At 42.0% G+C, this 18,596-nt stretch overlaps 1 protein-coding gene across 4 annotated transcripts in view; it reads left to right on the top strand.

Annotated features, from left to right (window-relative positions):
- ELMO1 (engulfment and cell motility 1) overlaps nt 1–18,596 on the top strand; it is a 580,426-nt gene that overhangs the window by 179,448 nt on the left and 382,382 nt on the right. For all 4 annotated transcript variants that reach the window (XM_018047160.1, XM_018047159.1, XM_018047158.1 and 1 more), the window contains exon 6: nt 6,906–7,075. In XM_018047160.1, the coding sequence (XP_017902649.1) occupies nt 6,906–7,075 (170 nt within the window). The remainder of the gene's footprint in view (nt 1–6,905; nt 7,076–18,596) is intronic.

The raw sequence follows: 18,596 nt of genomic DNA, 5'->3' as shown, positions 1-18,596 counted from the left end.
TCATCTTGTTGAAAATTACATTAGAGAGGCTTACAAACACCTAAACATTTTACCCAGTAACATCTTGAGCCTAAACACAGTGATGGGCTCAATAGAATACGCTGCTGGAGTTGGCTAAACTGGCTTTTGGTACCTTCTTTCCCACTTAAGGGAAATTATCATTCACACTCATTTTTCAGTGACTTCATGTTGAGCCAAGACATTTTTGTCTGCCTTAGCACTGACCTTACTTCAGTCAGCATGAATTCATGTTAATTTAACCTTTAGAGACCATAGTTTCATTTGGGTTTTGTAGTTCCTATATATCCTGTTGAAATTATTCATCTGGTTGATGGGCAGAAAGAGTATACCTTACTTTTGTTTCATCTCAGAATTAGAAAGGCACCACTTTTTTTTTTTTTTTTTTAATCTATGCCTTGGCTTCATGAACAAAATTTCTGCAGTGCCAAGCTACTCCTTGCAAGAAGGTTAGGTGTTTGTCAGGGTGAAGTTTCTCAGCACCCAGAAAGCCAACGTGCTGACACTGTGGTGTGACTTGGCTTCACTGGGGGGAGACGTGCAAACACCAGTGCACGAAACAACACTCTACAAGAGAATCCCCCTGCAAGAGACTAGTTTACATTTTCCAGACAATAGTGGTCCCCAAAGTTGACTCATTGGTAGAACTTAAAAAATGCTGATGGCTGGGCCTTTAAAGAGAAGCTGAATAATGACATCTTAGAATAGGGTCCAGGCACCTGCACTTTAAGTAAGCACTTTATGGTTTGACTGTAGCCATGGAGTCTAGCATTGGGAATTACTCTATAAGCAAGACATATTGGATCTTTAAACTTTGTTTGTTGCTGGTAGATTTTCTTTTTAAAGATTTTGTGTTTGACTGAAAAAATGTGGGTCAGCATATGCTAACTCTTTCGCTTCTTATATACACAATAAAAATATATTTTTGAAAACTGTCTCTATTGAATTTGCAAGGAGGTGTTAGAGTACCATAAAGAAACCAGCAAATGGTGTTGTGCTAACTTTTACAAGTTTTTGTGTCTACCTCAGCTGAACTCTTCCTGTGGCCACAGTACTCACACTCGCCCACACGCATAGATGCATGCATTCACACACTCTTGTTTTAGGTAATGTGCAGCTCATGTCCACTCTATCAATGGCATTTTGATGGATTTATTTTCAGTCTTACTCTGTTATAAAACTAGTTGGATTATTCCTAACAAAATAGGGCATTAATAAGAAAAGATTTTTAAAAACTGCATAGTTATTCTTTTAAGAGCCCAACACTTGGCATATGGTCTTCCTCTATGTTGCATGTCTTCAGACAATCTCTCTACTGACCATCTTGAATATATATTTTTTAGATGTCATATCCTTATCCATCCCCCCAGTAGTGTGAAAATATAGCCATGAACCCACCCCAGAAATGTGTGTGAATATGTGTGAGTTTTTGAGCATTTAAAGGTTTGAAGACCTTCAGATTATGCTGCTAAGTAGTATTTCCTTGTATCTGTCATGATAATACTAATAATACCTATGGAAATCTAACCTGAGGTCACATGTTGCATGAAGCATATTTTACATAAATTTTGACTACTGTTCCTCTTATTAATAGAAGAAACCTAGGTTTCCAGACCATTGTTTTCACATTCCTGAAATTTTTGTTTTGGAAAGTTTTTATAGTAAATATATTTGTAGTTTTGGAATATGGAAAGCCATTCTAAGTTCTAAATAGGACACAAAGCTCAGAAGTTACAAAGAAAAAGATTAATACATTTGATTACCAAAAATAAAAACAACACCACAGAACTTTAATGTTTGAGAAAAATTCCAGAAACAAAGTAAAAAATAGCAAATTAAGAAAAACTACTGGCAATGTAAGTAATAAATGGAGGGTTCAGTTCAGTTCAATTCAGTGGCTCAGTTGTGTCCGACTCTTTGCCACCCCATGAATCGCAGCACGCCAGGCCTCCCTGTCCATCACCAACTCCCAGAGTTCACTCAGACTCACATCCATCGAGTCAGTGATGCCATCCAGCCATCTCATCCTCTGTTGTCCCCTTCTCCTCCTGCCCCCAATGCCTCCCAGCATCAGAGTCTTTTCCAATGAGTCAGCTCTTCTCATGAGGTGGCCAAAGTACTGGAGTTTCAGCTTTATCATCATTCCTTCCAAAGAACACCCAGGACTGATCTCCTTTAGAATGGACTGGTTGGACCTCCTTTCAGTCCAACGGACTCTCAAGAGTCTTCTCCAACACCACAGTTCAAAAGCATCAATTCTTCAGTGCTCAGCATTCTTTACAGTCCAACTCTCACATCCATACATGACCACTGGAAAAACCATAGCCTTGACTAGACGGACCTTAGTCGGCAAAGTAATGTCTCTGCTTTTCAATATGCTATCTAAGTTGGTCATAACTTTTCTTCCAAGTTAATTCCTCAACTTGCAGGATCCCTTGTGAATAGATAAACTGCCCCTAAAATAGATGGTCCAAAATCTATAAACAAAAGTGATCTCTTTCTCTCTGTCTATTAATCTATATATTTATCTATCTTATCTTGCCAAGCAGGATCTACATAGACCTATATATGGCTATATAGCTATAGCTGTGAAAGAAGAAACTCAATCTTCCTCTCAAAAAAGAGATGAAAATTGATAATCAAGGCACGAGGCAAAGATGCTGTGAGGTCAAGAGTATAAATTGGTACAGCCTTTTTGGAGGGCAATTTAGCTGTATTCACCCAAGCTTAAAATGCATGTGTCTTTGTTCTGACAATTTTACTGCTGGGAATTTATTCAATAGATAGTCTCACAAAAGCACTGTAGGATACACACAGACACACACACACACACACACACACCCATACACATCCATACAGGGCTGTATGCATCATTGCTTTCAATAATCAAAAGCTGGAACCTATTAACTATCAGTTGGGACTAGTTAAATGCATTAGGTGATAACTGTGTGACAGAATACTGTCAGATGTGAAAAAGAACGTGGCATGTGCTGCCTCCGAGGCACCTCAGAATTTTACTAAGTGCCAAAGCATGTTGCAGAACATGGTGTATAGAGTCATCCCCCTGATGCACAGGGGAAATAGTTATATGTCAATAAAAGAGTAGAAATGGTTCCCAAAGAATATCACAAGAAACTGCTAGCATTATGCTAACTCTTATTTTTCAGTTTATAACTTCTGATAATACTTACATTTTTTGTACCATGTGCTGCTGTTATTTTATTTTATTTTATTTTGGCTGCACCCTGTAGCATGTGAGATCTTCCCTGATCAGGCATCGAACCTATTCCTCTTGCGGTGGTCACATGGAATCAGCCACTAGACCACCAGGGAAGTCCCGGCTAATGTTATTTTTAATTAAATAAATCTGCAAACAAATTTCTTAATGTCACTACAGTATACGAGAGATGAATCATGACATTCCATGCTAAAACCATTCCAGTATTCCAAACTATCAGATTTTTAAGAGCCCTTTTATATATGACCTGAACTCTTCTTGTCTCTTATCCCTCATTTTGGCCCATGTGGACAAATTAAATAAAATTGCTTATTAAGTATCTGCTGTTGCTTCGTCAGCTTTAAGCGCAACCCTGCCTTCTGCTCTCTTGCATTTGGGGAACTGATATTAGAAGTATCTGGGTTAGAGAGCCTGCTGCGCTGATCTGGGGGGGCCAGTTACTATGGCGAAAAGAAAAACAGTGTTACCTCAGTCACTCTGTGGATTCAGGTTGTCAGAGATTCTTAACAGTCAGACTGTTAATGATTTTTTGAACCAGTTTCTTTCTCCTGAGCTGAGAAACCCAAAGCAAATGGTAGGATGTCTTAAGTTCTGTTTCTTGCTGGCACCCTATGAGCTTAACACAGAGGGAAGCCAGTGGAAGCTTTTAGGCAGAGAGGGGACAGGATCACTCTGAGTGCTGCCCCGGAACAGATTGCGAGTGTCAAGGGGCCGGGTTAGGAGACAGGGCTGCAGTGCCAGTTGGAGACGATGGCGCGGGCTGCCTGTGTGGTCTGGACGTGGAGTGTCTGAAGGAGGGTTGGAGGGCGAGCCCCAGCACTTCCTGATCCCGGGGCTGTGGTTCTCCTTGTGGGAGACTGCGAGGATGTCCCTGGTGTTTGGGCACAATCAGTAGCAGTGCTGCTTACTGAAATAGAAAGTTTAGGAAGCGGGAGATGAAGAATTGGAGATGCCTGTCCTGTGTCCATGAGGACACGTCAACCCGGCAGTTAGGAGTCTGTTAGGGACACTTAGGTGTGCTGAGGTCTGCTGAGAAGGTAAGGAGGGCCAGATGAGCGAGGTAGACAGGGCGTCATGGAGACGTTGTCTGGGTAGAGAGTGGGGAGTATGGAAGCTCGTGGATGGAGGTGAGGAGGAGAATGTGAGGTGAGATGAGTGGCAATTTTGGACCCACTGTTAATTCTCTTAATTCCAGAACTGTTGTGGAAAATGGAAGCAGTGAAACGAGGGCCTGGCTGGAAGCAAACTGACTCACTGTACAAAGGTGTGACAAATGTACACACCTTTTCACTTGTTTTTAAAACAGGGTCTGTTAGAGATGTTTGCAGCTGGACCTGACCTACTGCACAGAGACTGATGTACAAAAGAAAGGGGGACACAGTAGGGGCAGAGCGCCTGAGAGGTGAGAGGGTGGCCGCTCTAGAGCCGGGGATGAGGGGACGATTGACCTTGGACAGGAAACAGGGGTCAGGTGCATAGACTCAGAAAGAAGCAGAGCAGGAGCACAGAGGCCCTGGGGCTGTGTCCTTGCAAGCAGCAAGCTGAAGGAACTCTGTGCTTTTTGAAATAGGAAGATGCAGAAATTCCTGGCTGATTACTTTGATTTCCTCAATAAAATGTAGGGCAAGATCACCAGTGTGAGGGAAGCAGGAAATGAGGGAGTTTAAGGAAAGAAGAAAATGTGTGAGTCATTTTGGAGGGAGCTTCCCAGGTGGCGCTAGTGGTAGAGAACCCACCTGCCATTGCAGGAGACTAAGAGACACACCTTCAGGCCCTGGGCTGGCAAGATCCTTTGGAGGAGGGCATGGCAACTCACTCCAGTATTCTTGCCTGGAAAATCCTGTGGACAGAGGAGCCTGGCGGGCTATAGTCCATAGGGTCACAAAGAGTTAGACATGACTGATGACTAGTACGCACGCAGCAGACAGTCCAGGAAAACTTGGTTGGATTGCTGGGCAATATTGTGTGCCCATTTGAAAATATCTGTGAACCTATAGACTTTTTTGATTACTTCTTAGTTGGTATCATGGACCCAGAACCATTTGGGAAATTCCTTGGGAAAAGCTTTAATTAGGACCTTAAAGAGCAGAGATGGTAAATACTTGGCACACATCTACTGTGTATACCTATTCTGTGTCCACTGGTGATCCCTCAGAGGCTGTTTGCCTCTGAGCTTGGGCCCAAAACTTTCTCGTCCCAGGACATTAGGCAGCCACACTGTGCTATCTGAGTGACTCAAGATGAAACTTGTTTTCTATCCTAGGACAATGCCGGAAAATAATACTTACTCTCTGATACAATCACCCTCACAGCTATTAGAGTCTTTTTCAGTTGTTCTAACTGCTTGGAAAATCAAAACTAAGGCTATTTTATTTTTTAATAATGTAAAATTTCCCCCAAATATAAAGATATTACAGACTCATGGAAAATTTGAAAAGTGAAGCTTGCAACAGAAAATTATGCAGAACATTACAATTTATCAACAACAGTGGGCTATATCTTGATTTGTTTCCTTGGGTCAGGTTTATGCAAATATGTGTGCATTTGTATATTCATTGCTGCCAGTGTTTGAATATGAAAGCTATTTTAAGAGCTCCAAAGGTGCCACACATTTGTCTAGATGTTTAAATTCATGCTATCAGTCAGGGAAGATCATCACCACCCAGGATTCCTCCAGCTCTGTTGCTTCTGCTCATGAACTTCTTAGGCCACCTGGCCCAGTCTGTTTGCCTGTCCTCACCTCCTTACATGCTCCCTTTTGCCCTCCAACCCCAGGCACACTGGTCCTCTTTCTGTCCCTGCAGACATCCCAGGCCTGTTCCTTCTGGTTTTCCTTTGCACCAACCGTTTGTGCTGCTCAACATACCTTCTTGAGGCCCCTCCCCAATGTGGCTGAGTTTTTGTCGATTAGACCCCTGCATCAATGTTGCTTTCTTAGGCTGCTTGTCCCTGAAAACCACAGGGACAAGAAGCCAGGTGCCAATGCCTTAGAAATGAGAACTCTAATTCTAGGCAAAGCTGCTAATGTGGTTTTAAATTATTTTTTGTATTTTTGTTTGCTTGTTTAGTTACTTTGTTTTAAATTCATGCTGTAAATAACTAATGCGCATGAAACACATGTTGTTGAAAAGTGGAATTTACAAACTCTGTTGTATTGTGCTGGAAGATTTTCAGTAAGCCTGAAAGATTATTTGGGTGTCTAATGATGCTTTTGAACATTTTGTGTAGGCAGTTATTACTCAGAGTATTGACTGAACGGCTGAACATGCTGTATAAATTTGTGCAATTGCTTAATTAAGCAAATAGCTTTTTTGTCATTTGTAGATAATAATTTTACTTAAAAAGTAAACATTCTCCCCCTTTTCCCCTCCACACTGCCATACCCACTCCATTTCCAGGGTTTTACTGTTCTTGGGCTCTTGCTTCTCCTTGAGATGGGAATATGGGTCCTGTCAAAGAAAGGCAACTGATTTTCGTTGTGAAATTGACAAGCATTGCCTGAAGGTGAAGTCATTATGGTTGGAAACCTCCCTTGGTTTGTAATACTTAACTAAACTTGTGCATTTGGCCTTTGTTTCTTCTTTTTTTTTTTTGATCTGTGGTGGTTTCCTTTGTGAACACTCTTTGCTTTGTTTTTCTCTCCGGTGAGGCTCAAAACGCCCAGCAGCTCCATGAGCGAATCCAGTCATCGAGTATGGATGCCAAGCTGGAAGCCCTGAAGGACTTGGCCAGCCTTTCGCGGGACGTCACGTTTGCCCAGGAGTTTATAAATCTGGATGGCATCTCTCTCCTGACACAGATGGTGGAAAGCGGCACCGAGTAAGCACCTTTTATCTAGACTTCATTCTGGGTATACTTTCCTTGTTTTTAGAATTTCTAGTTTTAAATACCAGAAATTGTCTAGGCTCAGGAAAAAAAATGGCGTTTAAGATAGTGTGTGGGGTGTGGTTTTGTTAAGGATCACTACGTTCTCCACCCACCAACTAGTCAGTATCTAACACAGTCTGAAATTTCAGATTCAGAAGGAGAAATATTAGGTCATTATCTCTAAGGGCCTTTCCAACACAAATTATAGTTCTTTAAAATATAAATCCCTCACATCCTTTGCTTATCTGCAAAAAGAATTTTCCTCCCCGACTCCATTTTTAAAGAAAGTTAGAATACCTCCTTAGATTTCAGAGTCTTAAATCAGGTCTAAATAGCATTCATAAAGTAATTATTTTTTTACATTAACATTTGACTGATCAAATATATGTATTTAGTTATTTACCATTAAGTACAATAAACATTGGGCTTCCTAGGTAGTACTAGCAGTAAAGGACCCATCTGCCAATGCAGGAGATGTAAAGAGACATGGGTTTGATCCCTGGGTTGGGAAGATCCGCTGGAGGAGGGCATGGCAACCCACTTCAGTATTCTTGCATGGAGAATCCCCCGTACAGAGGAGCCTGGTGGGCTACAGTCCATAGGGTGGCAAAGAGTCGGATATAGCTGAAGCAACTTAGCATGTATGCACAATAAGCATTTATTAGGTACCCCCTGTGTACAAAAAATTAGAAGTCGGGAAAATTTTACAAGATGTGAATCTTGCCATCCAAAACTTTTTAGAGGCAAAATTCAGTTGAGGTGCAATTCCTCTTGAGGACTGGGAGTCTAGAGGTTGGACCAGTTATATCTCATGGAACCTTACAGGAGGGTGTCAGTGAATGGGCTTTAGGGAGTTTGAGTTCTGTCCTGGGCCAGGAAGGAATGGACATTTCTGATTGAGGAGTTCATCTTCTTAGGGAAAGGTTTGATTCTGTGGTGTGATTGTGGAGTCTAAGAAGCTAGATGGACCTAGCTTTTATATGTGTGGACAGATCATTCCCTTGACCACAGAATGACAGCTTAGGGTCCACAGGAAACTGCTCATTTCTATATGGTCAGGTACTACTGGTAAAGACTATTAGAGTATGCCAGTTAGGCCTTGTGGGGATGCTGAGCCAGCCAACTACAGAGTAATATGCCAAATGAATAATGTGCAGAGCTGGGGTAGGTATTTATTAGGAAAGAATAAATATCGCTGAGAACTGCAGTTTAAACCTGGGTCATTTAAATCTGTCTTCAGTATGTGGTGATTTAAAGGATGACCTGATGACTGTACATAGTAGAAACCTGTCTCAGCCCACTGCCTTCCTTCCTTCCTTTCTCCCTTCCTGTCTCCTCCTACGCTGGGCATTATTTAGCCTCTGCTATTGGCTAATAAAAGATTCTTTCTTTCTATTTCAAAAAGCATGTTTTATAATAATAGAAATATCTCCTATATTAGAATGTTCTCCAGAGTTTGGAGTTGGGGGGGTCTTACTTCACAGACAAGTAGAGAAAACATCTAGGAGTGAATAATGGCGGTGGGGGGGGGAGTCTAATTCAAGAGGACTGTGAATCAGAATTGGGTGATCTGGAAAGGGTCAGTTGTAGACAATATTATCTATTTTGTTGTTGTTGTTCAGCTGCTCAGTTGTGTCCAACTCTTTGTGACCTCATGGACTGCAGCATGCCAGGCTTCCCTATCCTTCAAGTCTCCCAGAGCTTGCTCAAATTCATGTCCACTGTCAGTGATGCATCCAACTCTCTCCTTATCTATTTTTAAAATGATGACTAAAACTCAGCTTATTAAATTTTTGGCAAACATGGACTTGGAGTAGGACAGGGAATCTCAGATTCTGGATGTTATCAAAATCCAAAGTGGTTACTGTAAATTGCAGTTGATGCTTGAAGCAGCAACTTGAAGGGAAGTTGAATAAGTTTAGCCATCCATGAGGCTCACCCACGGAAAAAGAGAAAGAGGATTCTGTCTGTCGGAAGCTCCAGACTAGAATCCAGTGAGGAATGTATCAGATTCCTCACTTCTTGTTACTAGTGGACAGTGGATTCCGAGTTGTGATTAAAAACACATTCACTGTGACTGTGGATGACTTCATGAGCTTGCCATACATGGTAGGCCCTGCTTCACACCCATTACCGCTTCTGGTGGGATAGTGAGCCCTGGGAGCTTCTGCCTCCATTACATTTGTAACATATTAAACAAAAACATAAATGTGTTCCCGCATTTATTGATTTATCTAAATCTCAGCCATTGACATATCAAAAACAATGTACTAGAACCAGTTTCAGTGGAACCTGCTAATATTAGGTGGTTCTGCCACAGATACCTAAGTATCCAAGGGCTTAAGCTATGGCATATTCAGAATGACACTGTGTTAATACTTCCAGGTTTATTAGAACTGCAATCATAATTACAATTACAATGGTCCATACACTGAAAACCAGAGTGCATGGGATTTGTACCCTAAATAGAGGACTGGAGCTGAGCTCCAGAACCTCTGGAGGTTGGCAGTTATATACTTGACAATGAGGGAGAATGCATGCTAGGAGCTTTCATTTTTTAGTTTCTCATTATATTCATTTGCTAAGGCTTCTGAAACAAAATACCACAGAGCAGATGGCTTAAATTACAGAAATTTCTATCCCCACAGTACTGGTGGCTGGAAGTCCAAGCTCAAGGTGTTGGCAGGCGTGGTTTCTTCTGCAGCTCTCTCTTTGATTTGCTAATGGTCACCTTCTTCCTACAGGGCTTCCCAGGTGGCGCTAGTGGTAAATAACCCACCTACCAATGCAGGAGACTTAAGAGACATGGGTTGATCCCTGGGTCCGGGGAAGATCCCCCAGGGGAGGGCATGGCAACCCACTCCAGCATTCTTGCCCAGAGTATCCTGTGGACAGAGCAGCCCAGAGGGCTACAGTCCATAGGGTCACAAAGAGCTGGACGTGACTGAAGTGCCTTGGCATGCACGCCTTCTTCCTATGTCCTTACAAAGTCTTTCCTCTAATCAAAAGCATCCGAGGTGTCTCTTTGTCCAGTTTGCTTCCTCTTACAAGGACACCAGTCAGACTGGATTAGGACCCTACAGGCCTCATTTTAACTTAATCACCTCTTTAGAGGCTTTATCTCCAAATACTGCCCCATTCTGATGTATAGGGGACAGGAATTCAGTATATAAATTTCAGGGGATACAGTTCACCCCATGACACTCATCAAGGAGACACTGCCGCTTGTGCTTGAGAGGACAAAGAGTAAAAACAGATACTACGTATGGCCTTGTCAACCTTAGTGGTTTTCATCTGTGCTGTTGCCTTACTCTGTAGTTTATCTTGACTTACAGAGTGGCCTACAGAATGAACATTGGGGACAGCATATCTGAATTATATCACTAGGTTTCACATGTCAATACTGAATTTACTCTATGTGAACCACAGTAATTGAATTCTTTTTTTTTCCAAAGTGTATCATACTCATTCATATTTTGATTATTTATAATCTGTAAGCCATCCCAGTTTGTTATGTGCAACTTGATTGCAGACAGATGAACGGAACTCAAGACCAGATCTTGAGTGTGTTATGGTTGTACTGTCTCTGATACTTTCCCATCACACTGTGTTACTGGGAAGGGATGATATCTCTCTGAATGACCTTGGTGTGTGCCCTCTTCACGATTTTGCGCATAAGTTCAAAGTCACACTACTCATAGGGAAGGAGTAAAGAGGGCACCGGAGCTATACAACCTTCCTGCCTTCCTTCTGCAAGGTCTTGCCATTCATGCTAGGAAGCTGCTCATTTGATGAACAGTTATTTTCAGATCTTTTGCTCAGATGAAAAGGAAAAGAGAAGGACCTTTTTGTCATAGGGAAACTCAGCTTCTCAATTAAACTTAAACAAGACTTTAATTAATTAACAGGAAACCTTTGGAATAGAAAGAAGCTGCACAAATTAAATAGATCCTGCAGTTTGGAACGCATTTGCTTATGACTCCTGGGCAGACTTCCAGGTGGGAAAGGCAGCAGTTTCCTGAGCAGGACCTGTGGAAATTTTTAGGAAACACTGAAGAAATGTAGCTGGAATTTTTCTTCTTACTTTGAGCTATAATGAGATTCAAAGATTGCTTGCCTGCTTGCCATTACCCAAGGCTGAGCTTTTTAACGTCTCTTTCCAGCTGGTACCAGGAGAGACTACAGGGAAAAAATGAACAACAAAGGAGCAAGAGGCAGTGACACTTTGGCAGAACACAGTGTCTAAAACTTGAATTTCATTTTTCCATTCTTGTATAATTTTGAAATTCCATTCCTAGTGTCAGCTTGAAAGATAGATGTGGAAGCATATACATTTTTGGGGAAACTTGTTTCTCCAGCCTGAGTCAGGAAATGGTATCCATTAAGGAATGGGCAATTATTTTTGTTTTCTGTGTTTTGTTTTATTAAGGATAGATATTAAAAGATTCTCGGAAACGATACATTTTGTTTTATTTGAAAGAAAAAAAAATTGTACCTGCAACTTTAAATCCATTGTAGTGAATAACACTGCTTTTCTTAGGGTTTTAATTAAACACCGTGTTCTTTGTCTATGCTGCTGTGCACACACACAATTGGATGGTTTACTCTGTGCCCTTTTGCTGTTCAGCAATCAGAAGAACAGAGGAACATTTCCAAGAATGAAAGGGCAGGATCTTTCTAGTTTCCCACTTGGCAATATGACAGGCAAATTACGCCCTTGGAATATGAGTAAGCAGTAGCACCACCCTGGGCAGAAAAGTTAAGAGTGAAAAAAGTTAAATCCATATATTTACCAAAAACTCATTTATTATTTAAAAATAAATGCAAGTAAGCAGAAAGAAACAAATAAGAATCATTTGTCTTCTGCCTTACCAGAGGCAAATATTTTTAGCATCTGGATGTATATTGTTTTTGTACATTCTTATAGATACACACACACACACCGGCTTACACACACATACACAGGTTTTACAAAAGTAGATTTATAATATTAATGGTCTCTGTAATCTGCTTTTTGTGCTTAGCAATAGTGCCATGTCGTTAAATGTTATTCCCTTCGTAATTTTTATCTGCCTATTTTTTATTGGAGTATAATTGCTTTACAACGTTATGTTAGTTTCTGCAGTACAACAAAGTGAATCGGCTATATGTGTATACATCTATCCCCTCTCTCTTGAGCGTTCTTCCCATCCCCCCATCCCTCCCCTCTAGGTTGTTGTCTACCTATTAATTCATTTTTGAAGCTCTGTTTAAGTGCAGTTGGTAAGCAGTGTAATGTGATAATTTGAAGGACATGCAGAGTGGAATTAATTGTTCCCCTATTGTTGGATATTTACTGTTTTGAGGTTTTATTATGATTGTGAACACTCTCTCATCAGTTTTTCTTTCAGCAGAATCTTTGTGAATAATTATTTTATTGAAATAAAATTACTAATTCAGTGGATATGCACGTATTCAAGGTGTTTTAAAATAAGAACAGCCCCATAGCTTGCTGACCTGTCCTAATTTGTACTTTACCCTTCTTGTAGGAGTATGTCCATTCCTAACACTCTGGGCAATACTGGGCTGGTATTTCCTTAGGGATTCTGGCTTTCCTAAGAAAAATAGCAGTGAGGTATTTGAGGAGTTTTCACTAATCTGGGGAATTTACAAGTACTTTTTATTTGCTTAGTTGATGTCATTTCTCCAAAATTTGGCTATACTAGCAACAGTGGAAAGAGTCCCATAGTTATTTTAGATACCTGTAAAATAACTATGGGACTCTTTCCCTTAAGTGGACTTCCCTGGTGGCTCAGATGGTAGAGAATTCACCTGCAATGTAGGAAATCTGGGTTCGAACCCTGGGTCGGGAAGATCCCCCGGAGGAGAGCATGGCAACCCACTCCAGTATTCTTCCCTGGAGAATCCCATGGACTGAGGAGCCTGGCGGGCAACAGTCCATGGGCTCGCAGAGAGTCAGATACGACTGAGTAACTAAGCACACAGCACAGCAAAGCCCTTAAATAATTGTCCTAAAAACAAACCACATTTGTTGTATAAATTGTCAGTCTCCTCCCCATTCTGTCATATAGATGACACAGATGAGGATGTTCGGGTGTGTGTATAGCTATGTGTGTTGTTTATATAAATTGTCATTGTTAATATACAAACAGTTTCATATTAAACTTTGAGGATTCAGATCACTTTCTGCTGGCTGGAGTCAGAGTTGTGATTGTGTGTCAGGTGTGGAAATTCAGTGATGATCTAAATTAAGCATGCAAAAGGATGTCTTGGCCTTGATGTTGCCTGGCACCCACACTTGAGAATGGGTTTCTAGGTTTTATTCATTTAGCTAAGTATGTATTCTTTGAATGCCAGATACTCCTGACACTGGGTTAGACACAGAACGTGTGTGTTGTTGGGTGGGGAGGGGGAGGACACAGTTGTGCATATGACAGTTTGGGACTATGTGTGACCTTTTTTGTCTTCACACAGAAGGTAAATTTCTTTTTTGAAAGTGACTTTGCTAAGCTTCACGGACACGGATTGTTGGCTCTAACTCAGGCTCTTGCTTCTGAGAATTCAGTGTTTCTTATAAACCGTGGTTGTTGTGGAAGGTCCAGGCCAGGCCCGATTGATCAGGGAATCTCTGCCAGCCGCCAAGCGCAGGTCACACCATGCGTGTCCTGTACTTCACCTCGGACAGAGGCCACGAGGAGGAGCCAGCGGCTCCCCAGGCCGAACCAGAAAGAAGCAGCTCTGTGTGGTCCGTGGGCCCCAGCTGAGAAGCTGGCTGAGTCTTCCAGCTCCCTCAGTCTGCCTTCTTGGCGCTGCAGGACACAGAGCTCAGGGAGTTTCAACAGGAGCAGCCCTTCTGGGGCCCTGCCAGAAATTTGCATCACTAATGCCAAAGGGGCCGACCTTCTTGGGCTTTGTTGGGGGTTGTGTGGCAGAAAATTCTTTATGCTGAAACTCCGCCTCCCCATCCCTTTTTGCTTTGTCTCTGTGTCTTTGTTCATCACTCTCATAATATAAATAAGAAGGGGTCATACAGCCTATTTAAAGGAGAGCTTGTCTTCTGCTGGGGCAAGGATGCCACTTGGGCTAAGGTGAGGGGCTTCTGATCATGTGAAGCATTGTTTTTGGAGAATCATTTGTTCTCCTGATTATGTTTTATTTAAAGTGGATACATATGGAGACAGAGAGAGAGGGAGAAGGAGGAGAGAAAGAGAGAGAACTTCAGATAAAAAACAGACATCACAACAAAAAATTCCTCTTCTGCTTATGTTTCTCTGAAGCCAAGGTGAGGAAGTAGAGAAGTGAGAAACACTGAATTTCTCTCTCTGTACTCTGGTCAAGAACTTTCTAAACCCAGAATCTGCTACAGGGGTAGCGCGTGCGCGCACACGCGCACACGCACACACACACACACACACACACACGCACGCGCGCACACGCTTATATATACCTAAGGATGCACAGGCCTGAGGCCAGAAGGTTATTTTGAAAAATTGCTTTGATTGTTTTCACACACAGACACACACACACACATCTCTGACAAGCATTAATTTTAAAGCAGTTCTCTTAAAAGATTAACTGACCCATAGCAAAACATTTTTAGAGTATATTTGAACAGAAATCAGTTAGAATTGGTCAGTGCCAAACTGAAAGTGGTTAGGAACACTGTCCACAGGAGCTAGCTGGGGAGGGAAGAGTCTCTTACAGAGAAGAAGTGGAAACAAGCAAGGGCCTTGTTAGACTGTTAGTCAAGTCTGGTTGCTTGTCCTTAGGTTTCCATTTCCTAACCTGGAGGCCTTTGCAGGTTTCGGGTTTTGGATTGATTATGTAGGCAGCCAGAGTATTAGAGCTGCCTCCTCTAAAGGGTGGCTTGTTCAATTAGTTTAACAGTTCCAAATTTAATGGGAAAGTTGCAAGCTCAAGTTTCACCAGTTGTCCTGATTGTGTCCCTTCCAAAGATCTAATCCCAGAGAGCCCCTTGCACCCAGTTGTCCTGCCTTCTCCTAATTGTTTCAGGAAGGGGGACCTTTTCCAGGTCTGGACAGTAGGTGCTTGTCGAACACTCAAAAATGAATTGTTCTAGGGGACACAGTACTGACAAAATAAAAGAAAAAAAAAAACTTTATTGGGAAGGGGTGCCTGGACAGAGAGCAGCAGGGTGGTACGGGAACCCAGAATAACTGCTCTGCCTTGTGGACCACAATCTCAGGTTTTATGGTTATGCGTAGTTTCTGGGTTGTCTCTGGGCAATCATCTTGCTTGTGCCCATATTTGGTCTGACTCAGCATACTTCCTGGTTGTGCATGCAACCTCTCAGCCAAGATGGATTCCAGCAAGGATTTCAGGAGGCTGGTGGGACATATGGATTGGCTTCTCCACCCTCCTTTGGGCCCCTCCTGAATTCTCCTGGTTAGTTCTTAGTGGCAGCACTTTCTTCCTTACTGGGACCTCCTGTTGCCAGACAACTCATGTAAGTTTCAATCACTGGTTCCCTAGTATAATCTCTTGTAGTCTGGAGCTATTCCTTAATCTTTCCTGTTCTCTCATGGCTTTGACACTTTCAAGATCATAGGTCAGCCATCTTTAGAATATTCTCCAATTGAGGTTTATTAAAAAGTAGTTAATTAAAAGGTAATTATCAGGGAAAGGTAAAAGCATGGCTTTCATACAGATATAAAACTGAGCATGTGTTACGACAATGTATGTTATTCATTTGATATGAGGGAACTGGGCAGATGTTCTCATGGTTCAAAGAAAGAGTCAAAGGACACAACTTTGCATGAAACAGAGAAATGTTGAATTGCAATAGAGACAAAACTAGTTTTTCACCTGCAGGGAAGAAGTCAGTTAATTCACCACTAGACAAAACTGTGGACACTAATTTCCCTCTGAAACATGCTAGAATATCACAAATGCTTGTGTTTGTTTTTTTGCATCCTATTAATGGCGCATGATCTCTCTCTTATTATTGATGTTCACTTTGACTGCTTGTTAAGATAGTGCCTTCGAAGTATCTCCCAGTAATGCTTTTTACCCCTTTTGTAAATAATTAAGAGAGAATCTTGAGTAGTTACCCATGGGAAATGGAAAGTGGTACAAATCAGATTTATATATTTTTCCCTAGGATTTAGTTCTTCCAACAGTACCAGCACACTACCTTTAAAGCAGTGTAGGCCCATTTGTTCTTGTTTTATTCCCTGGGCTATAACTCATCACCGTTATTATTTATCTTGAGGCTCAGTGTGTCCCCAGTATGGCTTTGGAAACTTCTTCAAGCTGTCTTCTGTGTCCTACCTTGGTTCCCATTATTCTTTGAGCATTTCTGTACTTTTTGGCTCAACGAAATGTTCTGGGCTTTTCTTGGTCTTTTCTTGCCCCAATCCTGGCCAGAGTCATTTCTCCAAGGAGCCCCAGTTCCTTTTAGTGGAGGGTAGTATTTGGCTCTTGCGAAAGGGCCCAAACTCTGCTCAGGCTTGCCTCTCCATGGCCACCTACTTCTTTTACTCTGCCCATGGCAATTTGAAGGAGAAGAAAAGGAAGCTACTATAGATCTGAATGAAAAATGTCCTCCAGCCAGCTCAGCTAAAAAAGGACATTCAGTTCAGTTCAGTCGCTCAGTCGTGTCCGACTCTTTGCGACCCCCTGAATTGCAGCACGCCAGGCCTCCCTGTCCATCACCATCTCCCGGAGTTCATTCAGACTCACGTCCATTGAGTCCGTGATGCCATCCAGCCATCTCATCCTGGGTCGTCCCCTTCTTCTCCTGCCCCCAATCCCTCCCAGCATCAGAGTCTTTTCCAATGAGTCAACTCTTAGCATGAGGTGGCCAAAGTACTGGAACTTCAGCTTCAGCATCATTCCTTCCAAAGAAACCCCAGGGTTGATCTCCTTCAGAATGGACTAGCTGGATCTCCTTGCAGTCCAAGGGACCCTCAAGAGTCTTCTCCAACATCACAGTTCAAAAGCATCAATTCTTCGGCGCTCAGCCTTCTTCACAGTCCTACTCTCACATCCATACCTGACCACAGGAAAAACCGTAGCCTTGACTAGACAGACCTTAGTCGGCAAAGTAATGTCTCTGCTTTTGAATATACTATCTAGGTTGGTCATAACTTTTCTTCCAAGGAGTAAGCGTCTTTTAATTTCATGGCTGCAGTCACCATCTGCAGTGATTTTGGAGCCCAAAAAAATAAAGTCTGACACTGTTTCCACTGTTTCCCCATCTATTTCCCATGAAGTGATGGGACCGGATGCCATGATCTTCATTTTCTGAATGTTGAGCTTTAAGCCAACTTTTTCACTCTCCTCTTTCACTTTCATCAAGAGGCTTTTTAGCTCCTCTTCACTTTCTGCCATAAGGGTGGTATCATCTGCATATCTGAGGTTATTGATATTTCTCCCGGCAATCTTGATTCCAGCTTGTGCTTCTTCCAGCCCAGCGTTTCTCATGATGTACTCTGCGTAGAAGTTAAATAAGCAGGGTGACAATATACAGCCTTGACATACTCCTTTTCCTATTTGGAACCAGTCTGTTGTTCCATGTCCAGTTCTAACTGTTGCTTCCTGACCTGCATACAGATTTCTCAAGAGTGCCCAGTCCTAACCACTGGATCGCCAAAAAAGAAAAAAGGACATTAGAGCCAACAAACCATAAACCACTGCAGCTGCACCCCCTCCCTGTGCAGATTCCTGATGGAGAAAAGCAGGATACTGGCCCTAGACAGCTAAGTGAAGGGAGACTCGCCCAGTCACGTCCAACTCTTTGCGACCTCATGGACTGTGTAGCCCACCAGGCTCCTCTGTCCATGGGATTTCCCAAGCAAGAATACAGAAATGGGTTGCCATTTCCTTCACTAGATAGTTAAGGTGCATATCAAAGGAATGATTTCAATGAGCCCACACTCTTACATCTTCTAGTACTTAGAAAAGCACTAACTCCACTAGCTTAAGAAGTCTGATTTGTCTTTAACAGTACTCTTGATGTTCTGACTACTGGTTTTTGTTGCAAAAATTCCTTTGGATACTGATTCTTCCCTTAAGGCCTTGGAGCAGTCCCTCAGAAACAATCTTGAGAGGCTGTACTATGGGCTTCAGTCCAAGTCCTTCAAATAGAACAAAACCCTCAACTTTTAGGTAGTGCATTTATTCAGTGTATATATATACACTGAATATATATATATATATAATATTATTTAAGTAATTATATATGTTATTTATTGATAAAGCCAAGTAAAAGAGGAGAAAGAGGGGAGGAAGAGCAAGATTACCTACATTTTTAACTCCCCAGTTTTATCAAATACTAGATCTGATCACCTCGTGGTCATTTGGGTTTCTGAAGTGGTTACATTTACATTTATGTGGTTGAAATGTGGAATTTAACTTCTTCTGAATTGAATACCTACTCTGCAGGTGCCTGATGGTATAGTTAGTAGTTGAGTTACAGAGCCAGCCTTTGCCTTCATGGTGCTGGAAGGGC

The sequence above is a fragment of the Capra hircus genome, chromosome 4 (genome assembly GCF_001704415.2).
Source record: "Capra hircus breed San Clemente chromosome 4, ASM170441v1, whole genome shotgun sequence".
In the NCBI taxonomy this organism is placed as follows: domain Eukaryota; kingdom Metazoa; phylum Chordata; class Mammalia; order Artiodactyla; family Bovidae; genus Capra; species Capra hircus.
This window is presented reverse-complemented; position numbering and strand designations above follow the sequence as displayed.